General features: G+C 40.1%; 1 protein-coding gene across 1 annotated transcript in view; it reads right to left on the reverse strand.

The window, feature by feature from the left end:
- Positions 1-19,172, reverse strand: part of LOC126370561 (dual specificity tyrosine-phosphorylation-regulated kinase 2-like) — a 71,208-nt gene extending 52,036 nt beyond the window's left edge. Inside the window, exons 1-2 of the mRNA XM_050015477.1 lie at positions 19,077-19,172; positions 6,105-6,249 (exon numbers count right to left, since the gene is read on the reverse strand). Of these exons, the coding sequence (XP_049871434.1) occupies positions 6,105-6,249; positions 19,077-19,112 (181 nt within the window). The 5' untranslated portion in view covers positions 19,113-19,172. The remainder of the gene's footprint in view (positions 1-6,104; positions 6,250-19,076) is intronic.
- Between the last annotated feature and the right edge of the window lie 1,321 nt (positions 19,173-20,493).

Below are 20,493 nucleotides of genomic sequence, written 5' to 3' on the forward strand. Positions count from 1 at the left end.
AAAGCGACGCAAGCGTTTTACCAACTGGGCTACCACAGCTCTCCTTTTATATAAGTATTTTATACAATTCAATTTTGTTTCCAAACAAAGGCTGATCCAATCCGATCGATATCCTTCAACGCCTGATTCGGGTCTGATTCGTACCTTGTGAGGATTCCGACAGGTCAAGGGTGGGTCGGCACACGTGAAATTGCGAGTCATATACACTACCAGCATTTTGTTACGTACAAACAAATCATTTCTCTCTCAGGAGTCTCATTGAGTGACGTAATATTAAATTAGTACGGTCACGACTACTAATATGTCTACACTCTGAAACCTTGTCACATTAACTTTTTTTACAAATTAAACCGGTAGTCTCATTAAATGTCAAATATGATAGTGCGACAGGGTTCTAAAGTGGGTACACGATATTGCTCATGACTGTACTTGAGCCATGTCAGGGGACCAGTATGTCGGTATTCTACAGACTGCACTTCGGGGATCGTGAACGCTCAACCACGGAGGCCACTCAATGTAAACCTAGGAGTCGGGAAATTCAGTGAAACAGTGGTTTCAGAGCGTCAGGAGTTCTGGGAACTCCAGCAATCAGTTCCACCACACTACTGCAACGAGTAATAAAGCTCCCATTGTTAAAAGGAAATTAGTGTTCAGTTTTTCGTACGTTCCACGTCTGGGTGGGATTGAAAGGAAACTTAGATGTTCTCTGATTGCCATCCCGTAACAGCCTCCGCGGTCTAGTAGTTAGAGCGTTAGGCTCACGATCTAGAGGTCCGGATTCGATTCCCGATGGGGACATTGTCGAAATCACTTTGTGAGACCGTCCTTTGTTTGATAAGGACTTTTCAGGCTTGAATCACCTGATTGTCTGAAAAAGTAAGATTGTTATCCCTAGTTTGGTTAGGACGTTACAGGCTTATCACCTGATTGTCCGAAAGTAATATGATCCGTGCTTCGGAAGGCACGTTAAGCCGTTGGTCCCGATTACTACTTACTGTTGTAAGTATGTAGTCGTTACGTGGGTCATGTCAGGGGCCTTTGGCGGCTCAATAGTAACCCTGACACCAGGGTTGTTGAGGTTGGTAATCCACATCACAGCCCACATGATAGAAGAACGAATACATGAGCCATGTTAGGGGCCTTTGGCGGTTCAATAATAACCCTGACACCAGGGTTGATGAGGTCGCTTTCGCATTCTTCCGTGAGTCATATTGCTACCTAGATCATCTGAAACCAACCTAGATTGAGCACTGTTTCGTGGGGCTATGGACGAACCGAAGCTTGCCATAATGATCGCCAACTTCCGGCTGGAGACGACACCGAAAGAAGAAGAAGAAGATAAAAAACACACCAACCTACCAGAGCAAATACCGACCCCGCCGGCGTGGTCGACGATTTCACTCATTCAGCGCTATCGATAAATCTTTCAAATATTCTTTCTCTCAGACGATGCCCTGAGCCAAGATTCGCGCCCAACTGAGCACCCTCAGGCCTGTTGTTTTAAATTTTGTACCAGGTGAGAGCCCTCAGCGCTCCCCATTTGTCCGGCCAATTAGTTAATGCCATCTGCGGTAAATCTACAATAAGTCACGTCAAAAAAAAAACATTTCTCTCTACTCTTACTTATCGGCTTGTAAACGTTCGTTTTCCCTTATTCTGTATTACTTGAATTGAGTAAATTAATTTTGTGCCGAAGGTCCGGCGATCATCCATCAGGCGATCAATTTGTAAAAGCCGGAAGAAAATCGTTACCCTAAATCATTCCTTGAGGCCATCGACGATACTGCCTCTGGACTCCTAATATCCAATCAAAAACATAAATGTGAAATGACAGCCAAGTTCAATATTATGTTAAATACCTTGGTTGTCGACTTCAAAGACAAAAGAAGTGAGATCTAAATGGGTGCCAAGTTCAATGGTCAGTCCTGAAATGTATTTATAAGTAACAGTATTATATCATATCTTATTATAACATAAGATAATGTATTGTAGCCTAATGTCTGTCTTGGCTAGTTTTTATAAACCTACCAACGAATTATTATGTTCGATCGCTAGTTTCTACCAACAATCCAAATTTTCGGAATTATAAAATAATAACCGACAAACACTTGTAGGTTTAGAACTTGCGAATGCTATAATTCATATATGAAAATGTAACCAGGCCCCACGCCTTAGATATACATAATTACTCTAAGGTTACAAAAGAAACATAATTTACTATGGCGAAAATTGAGAAAAAGTAAAAACGGTTGAACCAGTTTTAGTTAAACTAAACTTAAAATTAAATTAAAACTAAAAGTAAAACTAAACCTTGAGGGTGGCTATTTAAAAGCACAAGGTATCCCTGTCTCTCAAACTAGGGGACCTTTATCTTGAGAGACAGTGCGTGGTAGCAATTTCTTCCAGGCAATCTTTGGGTGATATGACATAATTCACTATTGTCTTCGCTTTATTGTAAAGCGGTGGTGTCTATTATGTTGTAAGGTCGATGCTTAAGATGCAACATGGCCGTGAATCGAGAAAAGATCTGTGCGTCAGTAAGTACAAGAAGTACCTACTTAGATAGGTATTTCTGATGACTCATCTCTGATCAATAGTGCTCTAGAGTGTTGTTATGAAACCATGCGATGATTTATCACTTTATTGTAAGTTTCTTTAAGGATACAAGCTCTTTACGTTGAAGCTGTTTTTATGATGGATTACATGAACAGAACAGCCAGCCAGCAAAGATATTTTTTTTCTGTAGCCTAATTAATGTTCCACTGCTGGGCAAAGGCCTCCCCCTTCTCTTTCCAACCCTCCCTTCTTGGGCATCGTTCTGCCAAGTGTGCCGGAAGCCAGCTCGTCCCTCCACCGTGGAGTTGCCGTTTTGGGAAGTAGACGATTTGGGACAGTGGTCCTTTGGGAAGTAGACCTTTTGGACCGAAAAGGTCGTCCCTTGTGGTCTGCCTCGTCGTCGACGACCCTGTGGGGACCAATCAGATGTAATTTTGGCCCACTTTTCCGGGTGCATACGGCAGACATGTCCCGCCCATTCCCACTTCAGTTTAGCAGATTTTTCTCCAACATCTGCTACTTGAGTTCTGAAGCGCAGAAAAAGATATTATCCCGGAAAAATATACGATACCTATTAAGTATGTGAAATTACTTACATAATATTTTTCTGTCTTCACGATACTTCTATGCTTCCGCATCGTCTTTGACAGATTCCCCCCATTAGTATTTCCTAGACATTTTCTTTTCTTTGTAGAACATTTCAATATGTGAAGCGCGTAAACAAAGCATCAGAAAAACAGAGCTTTTCGATAAAATTGTATGCTAAACATACACCCGTTGTACAATATCACCCGCGGGAGCGGGCGCGGTAGGTAATTTTCTTTTTTCTGTAAGTACCGTCAAACCATAGAATAAGGAATACTACTTACACAAAAGTATGGAACTGAAACAAACACTAAAATTTTCATTAATTTTCCGACAGGAAATTTCACTTGATACCCACTTAGAATCGTGGTCTGAAATAGTCTGAATCATCCCCCTTAGTATTCGTTACGATGACACTAACACCCTGTATAGTATGGGACAGTTCTCGCTCCCGCGCCCGTGCCGCTACTCAATATGTCCACAAACTACACTTCGCACGCGTCCTCGCACGTCGCATGTCAATGTAGGACAAATTGACTTAGCCTAACTTTGTTTGAAGAGTTGGGAGACGAAGCTATTTGGAAGTTCCGCGCCACTAGCTCTCCTGGCTTGCATGTATTTTGCATGTCAAGTGACGGCAATTTCAAAACTGACAGGCTTCTAGAATCTTACAGGTGGGTATAACACATTTCTATCTTTGCCCAATCAGTGGCATCCCTACCCAGAGAACGCGTCTCGGCTTTCCGACCAAGTACCGGCATTCGGCCAAATAGTTAATGTCATCCGGCCAAATAGTTAATTTCATCTGGCCAAGTAGTTAATGCCATTTGGCCAAGCAGTTAATGCCATTCGGCCAAGTATTTAATGCCATTCTGCCAAGTAGTTAATGCCATTCTGCCAAGTAGTTAATGCTATTCGGCCGAATAGTTAATGCCATCCGGCCAAGTAGTTAATGCCATCCGGCCAAGTAGTTAATGCCATCCGGCCAAGTAGTTAATGCCATTTGCGGCAAACCTACAAGAAGTCACGTTAAAAAAAGAAAAACGATTTGCAGCTCGGGCTCTCAACCACTAAAGTCGGCATTATGAGTTTGAATCAGGATAAGCTTGCCCCCTATTACATGGCACATAAACATTGCTCGCAAGGAGTGCCTTTCCTGATTCCAACTCATAATGCTGAATTCAGTGGTTGAGAGCCCGAATAAATTATATTGAATAAATATATTTTTGAGTTTGAGTTGAGTTTGAGTGTAGCAATTATGTCTCTATTGACCGGAGGGTATATAACCAACTGAATAAGGATACTTTTGAGTTTGATTTTAGTTTAAGTATAGCAATGATGTCGCTACTGACCAGAGGATGAGTGAGGGTGAGTTTTGAGTTTGAGTTGAGTTTTTATAGCTGTTCAACACATAAAATAAACTTACGACGATACAATGAGGTAGTCAAAGGTACGTACATCCATCGCAAGTACCCGCACCTCACCGAGCTTTCTGTTAGACCAAGGTGATAGGTTGTTAGTGAAAACTGCACTTAAGATGAATTAATAACTCATTAGCGTAAGTTATTCAAGGTTTTATTTTAATCGGTCCAACAATGGTCGTGAAAAGCCTAGACAAAGATGCATTTACATTTAATTTATAATATTACAAGAAGTATCGATGATTTCAATCAAGAAAAGAGATAGAAGTCAAATTCAAAAATATCTTTATTCAGTAGGTAACATAGTTACACTCTGAATCGTCATTTTTTTACATAACGAACGTCTCATCCGCCTAAAACCACTGCAGCTTCTCACAACCTGTAATTAATATGCTGTTATTCCGGATACGACCTACTTACACATTTCCTGCGTAGCTGTAATATTACGTGGTAAATATTCCCAGAATCAAATAACATTTAAACTTTATTGATATTTACCGTCAATATTGAACTTAATTTCAACTTCGCAGAAGGTTAATCAAGTAAACATCGCCAGTTAAAGGAAAATGAAACTATTAACCAATAAACCAACATGGATTCTAATTACTTTTAAGGACAATTTTCAAACCATGAAGTTCTTATTATAGAGAGTAGTTTTATGTGAATATGTTTTCGAATTCATTTTTGGATCATAAATGATTATCACGTGCTCAGTGGTGAAGGAAAACATCGTGAAGAAATCCACATTCCCGAGAAATGCATTTTCGAAGGTATATGACCTAACTTATATTGGGCTGGTTTTCCCTACGCGGGTTGGAAAGTCAGACAGGCAGTCGCTTCTGAAAAAGGTTCAGGTTAGGTAAGTGGACCCTGTGAATAACGGGATAATGGTAGGGAGATGATGATAATGATGGGTTTTATATGTGAATGAGACGTTTGACAAAAATATATTTATTGACGATTCAAAGTGTAACTATGTTAGTAACTAAATATGGAAAATTTTGAGTTTGAGTATCGTAATGATGTCGTTACTGACTGGAGGAAGAGTATATTACCAACTGAATAAAGACATTTTTGAAAATAAAACAATAAATATTTTTGAGTTTGAGTAATAATATCGATACTGACCGGAGGGTGAGTCATCATCAACTGTATAAAGATATTATAGAGTTTGAGTTAAGTCTAGGTATAGCAATGATGTCGCTACTGACCAGAGGATGAGTATGTTACCAACTGAATAAATATCTTTTTGAGTTTGAGTTGAGTTTGAGTGTAGCAATTATGTCTCTACGGACTGGAGGGTACCTATATTACTAACTGAATAAGGATATATTTGAGTTTGAGTTAAGTTTGAGTGTGGTAATGATGTCGCTACTGACCAGATTACCAACTGAATTAATATATTTTTGAGTTTGAGTGTAGCAATTATGCCTCTACTGACCGGAGGGTATATAACCAACTGAATAAGGATATTTTTGAGTTTGAGTTGAGTTTGAGTGCAGCGATGATGAGTTTGAGTGTGGTAATGATGTCGCTACTGACCGGAGGGCGTGAGCAGCGTGGCCCGGTGGTCGGCGACTGGTTGGGCCGCGTTATGGTTGTCGTCGCGCGGGGGACTGGCGACTGCGCCCTCGGCATTGTTGTTTGGCGGGCCCGGGCCTTCGCCTGCACCCGCTTCCAGTTGCAACTGTCAAAAAAGAAAAAATATAACGCTGGTGTTAAGTTGGTCCCGGGCTACTAGCATAACCTCCACCAACCCGCATTAGAGCAGCGTGGTGGAGTATGCTCCGTACATCCGGTTGATTAAAGGGGGAGGCCTGTGCCTGTGTTACGTTGTTATGTTAAGTACACGTCCTATTTTTTTCGTTACGGTCACTAATACTTAGTATAAAATGGTTCTCTATTGTATTCCCTAAAATTTCTTATCCTACTTTTTATTTTCCTTCACATTTTAGTCCTAAGTATCGAATGTCCTAATGATCCTAGTCCAATTTTGTTAACTCCTAGTGTTCATTGCCCTATTTTTTTTCATCCTAATGATGGTAAGCCCTAATGTCCATAGTTACAATCGTTTATATTCCTAAAATGTATAGTCCTAAATAAAATGTGAAGGAAAATAAAAAGTAGGATATGAAATTTTAGGGAATACAATAGAGAACCTTCACCGCCGCCTCTCGGCCCTTCGGGCCTCGATGGTCACAAGTAACCTAACCCACTCGGCTATATGGCAGGGGGCTCGCTTTGCTCGCCCCCTGCCATACAGCCTTCGTAACCTATATCTACAGTGTCGGGGTGCCGCGAATTTCCGTGCTCGCTTCGCTCGCACCCGTGACTGCTGTCGTTACGAAACAAATCTTCACCGCCGCCTCTCGGCCCTTCGGGCCTCGATGGTCACAACTAACCAAAATATGTCAAATAGATCATATAGGGAATGAAAAATTCGGAATTTCAAACTTTAGGGACATTAATATTAGAACTAAAGAATATTAGGACAAGTATTACGGTAGGATAATCAATATTTAGGATGATCGAACATTAGTACAATTAAATATTAGGAAAATGATGTTCGGAAAATCGACTTTAGGACTATAAACATTAGGAAATACAACAGGCCCCCGTATAAAATAACCGTATCATGTAATATTTAACACGTTAACAGTCCCCATACAAAACGTTTTGATTTCCTTGTAAGTCCCGCATATTACTTCAATCTTTGCTAAGTTACCCGGAATCCAAGTGGAGCACCCGCCCTTAGTGCGTACCGGGTCGTTTCTTAGTGACCCATGTATGGGTCACGGACGTATGGAGCTAGTCCGTCATGACCCGTATATGGATCACTGGACTGTCAACGTGTCAATTTAATAAATAAATTTCGAATAATAATTAATGAGTTCGCGTCTCTCTCGCGTCGATCTAGTTCGGGTAGTGGCTGCAATTTCATTATAATGCGTGACTGCAGGTTCACGGTTGAATGAGATCATGAGATGAACTCGATAACGCGTCATTTCAGGGCGGTATGCGGTAGCGATGTAATTTTGTTAGTCTTCTTATTCTTCTATCGTGTGGTTTATGAGGTGGAGTACCAACCTCATCAACCCTGTTGTCAGGGTTTCTATTGAGCCGCCAAAATTCATCAGTCAGTAGTAACCGGGATCAATGGCTTAACGTGCCTTCCGAAGCACGGATCGTCTTAATTTCGGACAATCTGGTGATCAACCAGTAATGTCCTAACCAAACTAGGGACCACAAAGTATTTTTTTTATGTTCCCACCGGGAATCGAACCCGGGACCTCGGGATCGTGAGCCCAACGCTAAATCACTGGACCACGGAGGTTGTTGATTATGTTAGTGAATCCATGATAACACTGTTCGAAGAACGCGTGGCTTACCCGAACAGTGTCACGGGTTCGAATACCAACTCTGGCTCTTAACCACTGTATTCGATTTCACGACTTTGAAACATAGATAAATTGATATCACGTGATTTCCACGAATAGGCTAGTTTCAAATACAAATCTTTATTGGGGTGAATATCAAAATGTGCCAAGTTTGGTGGCGAACTTTCATATTATTTTTTTCGTGAAAAATTGGGTTCCCACATGAAGGTTGTTAAAGGAACCCAATTTTACACGAAAAAATAATATGAAAGTTCGCCACCAAACTTGACATTTTGATATTCACCCATTGGTAACATAGATCATTATAAGCTATATGTCAATGGTAAGTACATTAATTAGGTGTACACATTATTATAACAAAGAAATTCATTAAATTCATATGTGAGCTTTTTAAAAGGTTGTGTGGACGCTGCATCCAGTATTTCCGGTGGTAACCGGTTATATACAGATGGGCCTATTATATAAACTACACCAAATCAGTTACTTTTTACTAAACGTCAAAACACGAAATTAATTACTTTTGGAATTTGTATTCTTCTTCTATCGTGTGGGTTGTGTGGTGAATTACCAACCCCATCAACCCTAGTGTCAGGGTTATTATTGAGCCGCCAAAGGCCCCTGACATTGCCCATGTAACGACTACTTACTTACATCAGTAAGTAGTAACCGGGACCAACAGCTTAACGTACCTTCCGAAGCACGGATCATCTTACTTTTTGGACAATCAGGTGATCAGCCTGTAATGTCCTAACCAAACTAGGGATCACAAAGTGATTTTTGTGATATGTCCCCACCGGGATTCGAACCCGGGACCTCCGGATCGTGAGCCCATACGACACTACTAGCTGGTAGTGCAGAAGGGAATAAATATTCCCCACGGCACAACTGGTAGTGCGGCTTGGTAGTGCGGTGGGGAAGAAGGGCAACGCTCAACCACTGGACCACGGAGGTCGTCGTTATTTGTATTAAAAAGCACACTGTGACGTCATAGAAAAACGTGATAAAATGCCGGAATTATTCTTACGTTTTTTTTTATTAAAATGCGTAAATAAATGAGCTCGTAACTAGTTTTTCGAGCTCTGAAGAGAGGTAGCGTCCTGGCGGTAAATATACACATTGAATACAGTACATACATACATACATAAACTCACGCCCGTAATCCCTAATGGGGTGGGCAGAGCCACAAGTAATCAAAGACAACTTGCAGCCACTGTTGATACGATGTCGTAAGCTGGATATGATGAACCTTATGGTGATAAGGGATCAGCCTATCGCCCATAACATTAGTCCATCATGTACAGTAAGTTATAAAAAACCCTTTTTCTAAATATAAGTCTAAATATAAGTAATACTTACCTTCAGCATAGTCTAAGTATAACTTATACTAAGCAACATGGGCCATGTCAGGGGGCATTGGCAGATCACTAATAACTTTGACACCAGGGTTGATGAGGTTGGTAATTCACCTCACAACCCACACGATAGAAGAAGAAGAACTTATACTAAGTCTAAGTATCATCATCAGCCCATTAACGTCCCCACTGCTGGGGCACGGGCCTTCCCTATGGATGGATAGGGAGATCGGGCCTTAAACCATCACGCGGGCCCAGTGCGGATTGATGGTTATTAACGACTGCTAATGCAGCTGGGACCAACGGTTTAACGTGCCTTCCGAAGCACGGAGGAGCTCGAGATGAAAACTTTTTTTTTGTGGTCACCCATCCTATGACCGCCCTTTGCGAAAGTTGCTTTACTTCAACAATCGCAGACTGAGCGCGTTTACCTCTACGCCACCGAGCTCCTAAGTCTAAGTATGCTGAAGTTAAATGTTACTTACGAGAATAAAGGTACAAACATAAAGGTTCTTTTCGCTCCCAATCCATAGGAGTGACACGTCATGAACGTTATTATTTTATGTTACTAACTGAACATATTCAAAGGCTGAGTTATACATTTTTAAAACGTTTTCTACTTGTAGCTTTTTGCTTAGGCTGCGACAGTTTGAAGTGAGCGGACGATGCAGTATAAGCGACCTTGAGTTGTTTGCCTTCTGTTACTATGTGCATCCAATATGCACAAGTACGATAGTTGTAGTTTACTAACGGTGGTTGAGCGGTGGGCTCGCGATCCGGAGGTCCCGGACTCGAATCCCGGTGGGGAAATACCAAAAAAAATCACTTTGTGATCCCTAGTTTGGTAAGGACATACAGGCTGATCACCGGATGATCCGTGCTTCGGAAGACACGTTAAGCCGTTGGTCCCGGTTACTACTTACAGATGTAAGGATGTAGGTAGTCGTTTCATGAGTTATGTCAGGGGCCTTTGGCGGCTTAATAATGACCCTGACACCAGGGTTGATGAGGTTGGTAATCTATCTCACAACCCACACGATATTATTTATTATTCTTAGGTTAAGTCCCTTCTTATCGTGTGGATTGTGAGGTGGAATACCAGCCTCATCAACACTGGTGTCAGGGTTATGTTTGAGGTTAAGTTATTAATGTTGTTAAATTGTGTAAGTAAATGTATTATGTGTGTAGTGGTATATAAATATTTATCATTGTTATGATTAACTTTAAACCAAAAATTTTAACAGAACAACCATATTTCAAATTCCACGTAAAACGAGACAGCGTCGGAATATTTCAACGATGATTTATTATCATTAAACATGCATCCGTAATAAACTTCCGTAATAACTTGTAATTACTGCAATACCGGCTTTACGTGAGCTTCCGATGGATTTATCACGATATGGGCACGTTATTGTCACGATACTGTCACGAAACAGCCACGATATTGTCGACACGTGTCAGTTACGTTTCGTTGGAGTCAAGCTTCGTGTTCTGGCTTGCGTGTCATTGATAGTAATTGCTGATTTTAAATCAAGTTTGTTTTTTTTTAAAGCTTTTAATAGAAAACATTCTTAAATTGGAACAATGAAAATGTAGGTCACTTTAATTGGAATAGGTGCTTCGGAGGGCACGCTATGAAGTTGCAGCTACTATTTACTTAAATACCTGGTTGTTTCGTAGTGACCCATATGGGACCCATGTATGGAGCTAGTCCGTCATGACCCGTATATGGATCACTGGACTGTCAACGTGTTAACATGAGGGTAGATGACCCACACGAGAGAAGAATCCTAAAGTTTGAAAATAAGGTTAAAAATGACCATATCTTTGCATGGCGTTGATCTTCTTCCGGAATATCAGCTTCATCAACCCTGGTGTCAGGGTTATGACTGAGCCGCTAAAGGCCCCTGACATGGCTCATGTAACGATTACTCACTTACATGAGTAAGTAGTAACCGGGACCAACGGCTTAACGTGCCTTCCGGATCACGGATCATCTTACTTTCGGACGATCAGGTGATCAGCCTGTAATGTCTTAACCAAACTAGTCCTAACTAAACTATCTCCCCACCGCATGGCGTTGATTTAGAAGCTTGATGTTTTTTACAACTTTTTTTTGGACTGCAGACATAAATCATCATCACCAGCCCATTAACATCCCCACTGCTGGGGCACTGGCCTTCCCTATGGATGGGTAGGGAGATCCTTAAACCACCACACGGGCCCAGTGCGGATTGGTGGTTATTAACGACTGCTAATGTAGCCGGGACCAACGGCTTAACGTGCCTTCCGAGGCACGGAGGAGCTCGAAATGAACTTTTTTTGTGGTCACCCATCCTATGACCGGCCTTTGCGAAAGTTGCTTAACTTCAACAATCGCAGACCGAGCGCGTTTACCGCTGCGCCATCAAGCTCCTCACAGACATAAATATAAGATAATTAAAGCACATAATAACGGGTTCTTACCGCGTTTAAATGGGGATATGAGACTCCCGATATTTCGACACTGTTTCAAGTGCCCTGATCACGGGATGACTGATGAGATTGGAGATTGGATTGAGATTGGAATCTCATCAGTCATCCCGTGATCAGGGCACTTGAAACAGTGTCGAAATATCGGGAGTCTCATATCCCCATTTAAACGCGGTAAGAACCCGTTATTATGTGCTTTAATTATGATAATAACCGCGTAAACTTAAAACAATGTATAAATATAAGAAGTTAATTTCAACTTGATACCTCCACGCATCTGTCTTGACAGACAGATGAACAGACGGACAGATAACACAAAATGATTCTTAAAGAGTTCCGTTTTGCCTTTTAAAGTACAGAACCCTAAAAAAGATAACTCATATATAATAAATGAACTTATACCAGAAAATAGACTGAACTGGAAAACAAAAGTCTAATGTGACCACAATTTCGATGGACATGACACTTTTTGTTTACAAGATAAGTTATCTTATTGAATTACAAATACATACATAAACTCACGCCTATTTCCGACCGGGATAAGCAAAGACTGTGGAATTCCATTTGCGTCCATCCTGACACACTTCTCTTGCTTCCTCCACATTCATCAATCGTTTCATACACACACGCCGGTTCAGAGTAGATCTTACTGAACCTTTTTTAAGGACATTTCCAATTTGGTCAATGTACATCCTGCATTAAGGAATTATAATAAACAATTTCTAATTTATTCTTCTGTTCTAATCGGATCGAATCGGAGGGATTGTGTCCTCTAACATGATGGACTAATGTCAAGGGCGATAGGTTGATCCCTTGTCACCATAATGTTTATCATATCCATGTTTACGACATCGTATCAACAGTGGCTGCAAGTTGTCTTTGATTACTTGTGGCACTGCCCACCCCATTAGGGATTACGGGCGTGAGTTTATGTATGTATGTCTAATCGGATCAGGACGAATAAGTCGCATGGTAACCCTACGCAGACAAACCCCACTCGTAAATTCGTCATAAAACCAGTTTATGTACAGATTTCCCCATAAAATGAGCCACGCGGATGACTAATTTAGACCAAATTCCTTTCTTCTTTAAGTTCTTTCAGATTTTAAACTTAGCATCCAAGTGATATTATATTTTTGGTGTGTAAGCGAGGTATTCAGGTAACCCAATTAACCTTTTTTTTTACCCGATAGTCCTGTACAGTCATTAGCAATATAATGTACCCACTTTAGGACTCTTTCGCACTAACGTATTTGACATTTAGTGAGTTCAATTTGTCAAAAAAGTTAATGTGACATGGTACCAAAGTGTATAATACATATTAATGCTCGTGACCGTACACAAAAATCACTCGAGATTTTTAGTTTGGTTAGGACATTCCAGGGCTGGTACCCCTGTTCCACGTATCCCTACTGGTCTATCCCTACTGGTAGGGAAGAATGGAATATTTTTCCCTACCCCTTTTTTTTAGTTTTATTTTTTTTCCTCCTAAATGGCTTCTGTCAACAGGGAGTTTAGTTGTAATGCGTGGCACAAGTTAGATCTATCAAAGTACAGAATCCAGTTTCGTGACGTCCGTTAGCATAGTAAGTAAGTAAGTAAGTAAAATGTTTATTTTTCATGAGAAATACAGAAAATATGGGTACAATAAAAACCCCACAAAACCAATTCCTCGGTTTGTCTGTGGGAGTGGATGTGGATGGAGGATAGTGATGTATCTGTCAAGATAAGACCGATCGATTCTGTTCAAAACTTCAAAAAACTACGTAGACACTACCTGGAACTTTAGGTACCTACATTCTATTGGAAATGTCGGAAAAATCCTTTTTTTTTGATGTCAGTAAAAGCCCATATTCTTTTTACCTTTAATAATAACGAGCCCAGTACAAAATAAGTTTTTTTTTTGACGTGACTTATTGTATATTTGCCGCGGATGGCATTAACTACTTGGCCGAACAAAATGGGAAGCGCTGAAGGCTCTCACCCTACCGTTTAAGACAACAGACCTGAGGGTGCCCAGTTGGGCGCGAACCTCGGCTCAGGGCGTCGTCTGAGAGGAAAAATATTTGAAAGAATTAATCGACCCTAGCGGGTCGATAGCGATAAGCGCTGAATGAGGGAAATCGTCGACCACGCCGGCGGGGTCGGTATCGGGGTCCTGAAGTGTTTGGTGTCGCGAGCTGATTGGCTGCCTCTATGGCACAAAACTAGTTTGTAATCGCGAAATGTATGAAAATAAGGCTAAAAAATGGTTATAAGTGTCTTTGGATAGCATTGATATAGACGTTTGATTTATATACGGCTTCAAAACACCGCAGACATTAGTATCACGTAACCTTTCTGAATAATTATTTTATTTTACTTCATACCTATTCCTAAGGAAGTGGACCATTAGCTCAAAAAATAAAAACGGCCTAATCAAAGATAAAAAATAAATTATCGGAATCCAAAGTGAGAATTTGACCAAATATGTTACAGTTGTTAAAACTTCGCCTAAGAATAATAAACACCTTTAAGATGAGAATGACAAATTTTCCTTCAAATCTGCCTGTCTTGCAATCTTTGAGGGCCAATTACTTCGTTTTGGCCTGTATTAACTGTACTTTTTTTAGGATGTTTCTAAGAGCCTATTAAATGGAACAGTTTTTAGAAATACTTTCAGGCTCCACGACCACCTCAGACGACGTTGGTCTAATAGAAAGATCGGCGAGGTGTGGGTACTCAGTTCATCTTGCGATGGATTTACGAGTACCTCTGACTACCCCAATTGAGACATTATCGTGAGATTATGTTATTTTCTGGTTTTTTTAGTCATTCACAGTCGAGTTTGGGAGCAATCCGATAATTGAATTGAACGGACGTATTTTAAATGTCAAGGGTAAACACTTTGTTTTCTTTCAAATATCGTTGAATGCCAGGCAAATGCCAATGTGATATTATGAACTTTTTTTTACATTTTATCTTATCCTCTTGTGTGGGCCGTGAGATTAATCTTCTATCGTGTGCGTTGTGAGGTGGACTACCAACCCCATCAACCCTGGTGTCAAGGTTACTATTGAGCCGCCATAGGCCCCTGATATGACTCATGTAATGACTACGTACTTACATCAGTAAGTAGTAATCGGGACCAACGGCTTAACGTGCCTTCCAAAACACGGATCATCTTACTGTGAGATTAATAATAATAATAAAATACTTGCAAATTATTCACACGAGAGACTTATTCTAATATGCGCACAAGCGGTCTTATCGCTAAGAGCGATATCTTCAAGATAACCTTCGGCAGGGGATATAATTTTTGTACTTACATTTTCGGACCTGTCAAATCTTCAGGTTAGGTAAGCGGACCTTATGAAAAACGGGATAATGCTAAGAGGATGACTGGCGATCCGGTTACCTAAAGTTTAAAAACAATAGAGTCAGTAAAAAAAAGTAAAAATAATAATACAATTCAAAATCTTTTAATTATTATTTTGGATTTTCCCAGATTTCATTTGAAAGCGACATGTTACAGAATCAGACGTATAACTTACACATTGATAAATATTTATTGGATCGTGTTCCAGAGTTATTTACCGAAAAATCATTTGGAAATACACTCCCACGCAATAAAGAAATAAATGTCACTTCACATACCGTCCCAGCCAATAATGGCTACGTTTTCGTAGCCACTCACGCTACGCCGTAGCGGCATTCTTGCTACGAGGACTACGACTGTACCGTAGTCTATTTAGCTATTTTTACTGCCATTTTGGTGTTGGAGCTCTGCAAATACCGAGTGAGAGCTCTTCAAGTTTAGACACCCCATTTGTCTGGCCAAGTAGTGAATTTCGAAAAGTGCCCAATTGGGCGCGAAACTCGGCTCAGGGCCGTCGTTTTAGAGGGTCATATTTGAAAAGCAATCGACCCTAATGGGGAAATCGTTGACCACGTCGGCGGGGTCGACATCGAAGTGTTTGTTCTCGTGGGCTGATTGGCCGCCTCTATGGCTAGAGTAATCGGGTCGTCAGGATCATTATATTACTTCCTTCGAGCGCTGAGAGCCCTCACCCAGCCCTGGGTTTATTAAACTCAATCCAACGTCTAATATCGGGACGTGTAAAAACGATTAACGTTTATTAGGTGAACGCTATTACTAAAGCTAGCAGAAGTTTTAGCCAGTTTTGCAAAGTAGGGAACAGCAAATGACAGTTCCAAAAGCACACACCCATAATGTACATTAATAAAGTTTAATCTAAAAAAGTATTAGTAGATACCTTACTCACTACTACTACTACTACTTACTTACTATTTTCCCGAAAATACTATATAACATAACATAAACAGTCTATATACGTCCCACAGAATTTACAGAAGCGACTGCCTGTCTGACCTTCCAACCCGCGAAGGGAAAACCAGCCCAATACAGGTTAGGTCACATACCTCCGAAAATGCAATACTGAGGAATGTGGGTTTCGTCACGATGTCTTCCTTCACCGCTGAGCACGTGATAATCATTTATGATCCAAACATGAATTCGAAAACAAATTCACATAAAACTACTCTCTACAATAACAACTTCATGGTTGGAAAGTTATCTTAAAAAAGTAATTAGAATCTATATCGGTTTATTGATTAATAGAAATAGTTTAATTTTCCTTTAACTGGCGATGTTTACTTGATTAACTTTCTGCGAAGTTGAAATTAAGTTCAATATTGACGGTAAATATCAATAAAGTTCCAATGTTATTTGATTCTGGGAATATTTACCTCGTAATATTACAGCTACGCAGTAAAATGTGTAGGTCGTATCCGGAATACCAGCATATTAATTACAGGTTGTGAGCAGCTGCAGTGGTTATAGGCGGATGAGACGTTTATGTATAAAACTACGATTCAAAGTGTAACTATGTTAAATGCTGAATAAAGATATTTTTGAATTTGACTTCTGTTTCCTTGATTTTGGAATGATGGAGATACTAATTTAATGGTAACACTGACGTCATCAAGGGCTATTAATGGCGGCTTGTCATATGATTGAGCGTACCTGGTCTTCTTATACCACGCAAACTCCAAAGAAGAAAGTATACTTATAATTTGACTAGGTTGTCAAGTAGCCTATTACTCCTACTTAATAAGTAGGGCTATTTGATACTGTAAATCCGGGTACAAAATGCGATTAATAAATGCCGTGTGGGTGGTAAATAACGAACTACCCACGCACGACCATACCAAATCCGTTATTATAAGATTACTGAAAATTCAGAAGATATAAATGCACGGGATTAACTATCTGGAAACTGATATTAGGCAGCCAAATTGCTAAATTGTATAAACAATATATATTTTTTTAAGAACGTCTAGGGCCCTGTGCCGAGGAATTTCTTGCAGCTTCTTTTTCCCGGCTATACAGGTTGTCAGCTGCAAGTCCTAGTTTTAGACGGATGAGACGTTCGTTATGTAAAAAATGACGATTCAAAGTGTAACTATGTTACGTACCGAATAAAGATATTTTTGAATTTGAATTTTAGAAATCCCAATCGAGTTGGGCAGAGTGACAAGCCGCTAAGATCCGTCGCCCACGGCTGCTTTTTGCAGCGATGCTGTGGCGCTGCTAACGTGTTGCAGCATCGCGACTGTTTCGATGCAAACGGGCAACAGTACAGTGTGACAACATCGGGGGAAGAATGTAGTGAGGGTAGCGGCGCGTGAGTGGAGATTATCGAGCATCAGTGCCACACCGAATCGTGTTTGCATCGCAACATGAACGCGACGTAACCTTTATATAACCGCATATCACTACATAGTATAAAACAAGGTAGCTTTTTCTGTCCCTATACATCCCTATGTACGCTTAAATCTTTTAAACTACGCAACAGATTTTGATGCGGTTTTTTAATATATAGAGTGATTCAAGAGGAAGGTTTATATGTATAATAACATCCATTAAATAGTGGAGAAATACTTTTATTTTTGAGGTTTTTAATGTATCGTAAATAATTTCATTTTTAAGGGTGTAGGGACCCTGGTGTAGCTCCTCTCCGTTACCATCATTCCTGAGGCTTCATTTTATTTGTGCCACAACAGGTTAAATGATAATGTGTTTTCTTTCAATTATTGATTAAATACATTCCCATACAAAAATATTTACTGTTTCTGTATTTTTAAGGGGTGATTCTCTGCCGTTTTCTGTATTTCCGAACGCATATAACCCGGGTGCTTTCAACGCCAGATTGAACAGGCATCTTCTGGGCGAGCTCGCTCCATCTTAGGCCTCGTCAATGCCTTCAGGCCAGTCTGGGGCCAAGAACAAACCCATCACAAGATAAAATAAATCTTCACAAAACTTTTTTTGTATTCTTCTAGTAATAAGGAGGAGTAGGGAAGGAGGTCCCGGGTTGGAATCCCGGCGGGGACATATCACAAAAATCACTTTATGGGCCCTGGTTTGGTTAGGACATTGCAGGTTGATCACCCGTTTGTCCGAAAGTAAGATTACCCGTGCTTCGGAAGGCACGTTAAGCCGTTGGTCCCGGTTACTACTTACTCACGTAAATAAATACGTAGTCGTTACATAAACCATGTTAGGGGCCTTTGGCGGCTCAAAAATAACTCTGACACCAGGGTTGATGAGGTTGGTAATCTCATAACCCAAACGATAATAGGAGAAGAACCCACCCTTCAAATTACACTGCCTATAAGTACTTACCTGTAAGTTTTAACGAAACAATAAAAAATAAACTTACAGCACATCTTCTGTGATAGGTGAAATTGCTTTGTTATTTTTTTAATAAGATAGGTTCGCGTTTGACCACAATTCACCTGATGGTGCGTGACGATGTGATCTAGTGTGGCTTACGCTTACCTAGCAAATGCCTATTCACTTATTAGTTGTAAAAAGGAAACCAATCATTCATAAAAAATACCAGCAACAATATATATATATATGTGTTCTCGCAAATAAATTGATTTGATTTGATTTGATTTGATTTGATTTGATTTGATTTGATTTGATAGGTAACATTTTCCACCCTTCGAATCACACCGCCTAATACTTTTAAAATGTACTTTATTGCACAGAACTAAATTTCAACAATCAGACATTACACATAAATACAGTGCAATTAGGACGGCCTTTTGCAATTGCTGTAGAGCAATTTCTTCCAGGCAACCACTATCAAAAATACAAACGGTTGCGGCGTAAATACTTACGGTTTTTAACGAGACAATCAAATAAAAAAAAATCTTGAATGTCATAAATCCTATCTGAAACGTACCAATGCGGTTTTAAAGCAAAATAATTCGCTTACCGTCGGCCGTTGAGGGGGCAGACTGTCCACTCCCATTTTGCAAACTCTCCCACACTGCACTTGTGAGTTTTTACATGTTATTTCACTAGGTTTATGTCACTGGTTGGTATTTGTAAGGTGTATTAGAAATGGATGAGTAAGGGGTCCGAGACGTTCATTTCCATCCTTGCCTGGGAGGGTACTGAGGTTAGTGTTGGGACAAACTGTCTGCGCCTACGAAAACCTTTGTATCGATAAAGTACGATAACATATAAACATCCATGAATACCTAACGGATAATAATCTTATATAATACCTATACATGTATCTTTAAATTGACATCTCTCCTTAAAATCATATTGTATAAAATTTTGAATTTAATATTAATTATTTAAATAATAAGCCACTATTTGTATGCCTACTAACAGGCTGAATACTTTTCCCGTCACGGATTGGAAGGTCAGACAAGTCGCTTCTGTAAAAGTCCAGACCTTTCAAATCTTCAGGTTCGGTGTGCTGACCCTGTGAAGACGAGGTACTTAACACTATATTTTATGGCTTTTGTCTAGGACCCTGTGTCGAAGTTTTTCGTTGCAGCTTCTTGTTCTCGGCTTTACAGGTTGTGAGAAGCTAGAGTAGTTTTAGGCGAATGAGACGTTCGTTAAGTATATAAAAAATACGATTCAAAATGTAACTATGATACTACTGTATAAAGTTTTTTTTTAACTTGGATTTGAACTAGAGATTATAATGAGGTACAGTCATGAGCAATATCATGTACCCATTTAAGAACCAAAAAAAATCAAAAAATCATTGTTGGCCTTCGATAAATTTATTCTGGTAAATAATTAATACGTCGAATATTTTCAGAACCCTGTCGCACTATCATATATTTGACATTTAATGAGACTTACGGTTTAATTTGATCAGAAAGTTAATGTGACATGGTTTCAAAGTGAATACATATTAGTACTCGTGATCGTACTTATTGGTAAAGCACAATACCTGCCTAAGAATCGATAACTTGCCGTATCAATCACGTCGACAACACCACATCCCTACTAGACTAAAACCTGCGCGCGCACCACCGCACAGCCTCCACGTCTACCAGTTACAGCAAGGCCAACCTTAACCCCTTTCACATAGAAGGTAGATTCCTTTAACCATTACTAAGGTTAAAGTCCAGTGGTAGATGATGATGGGCAGTGCGACGCCACTACTTGGTAAATGTGATTTTAATTCGTTATAAGCAATACGTCCATCCACATAAAAACTAACGCCAGTAATCCATAAAAGTCTGGGCAGAACATAAATAGGATGTTCATATATAGATATTATGATTATTATTGTTGCGTATGGCAGACAAAAATAAAATATCCTGCGTGGATCATATATCCAACTTAAGCTCCCCTAGCCAAGTCTCTGCCGCATCCGTCAC

Source organism: Pectinophora gossypiella, chromosome 1 (assembly GCF_024362695.1).
Source record: "Pectinophora gossypiella chromosome 1, ilPecGoss1.1, whole genome shotgun sequence".
NCBI classification, from domain to species: Eukaryota; Metazoa; Arthropoda; class Insecta; order Lepidoptera; family Gelechiidae; genus Pectinophora; species Pectinophora gossypiella.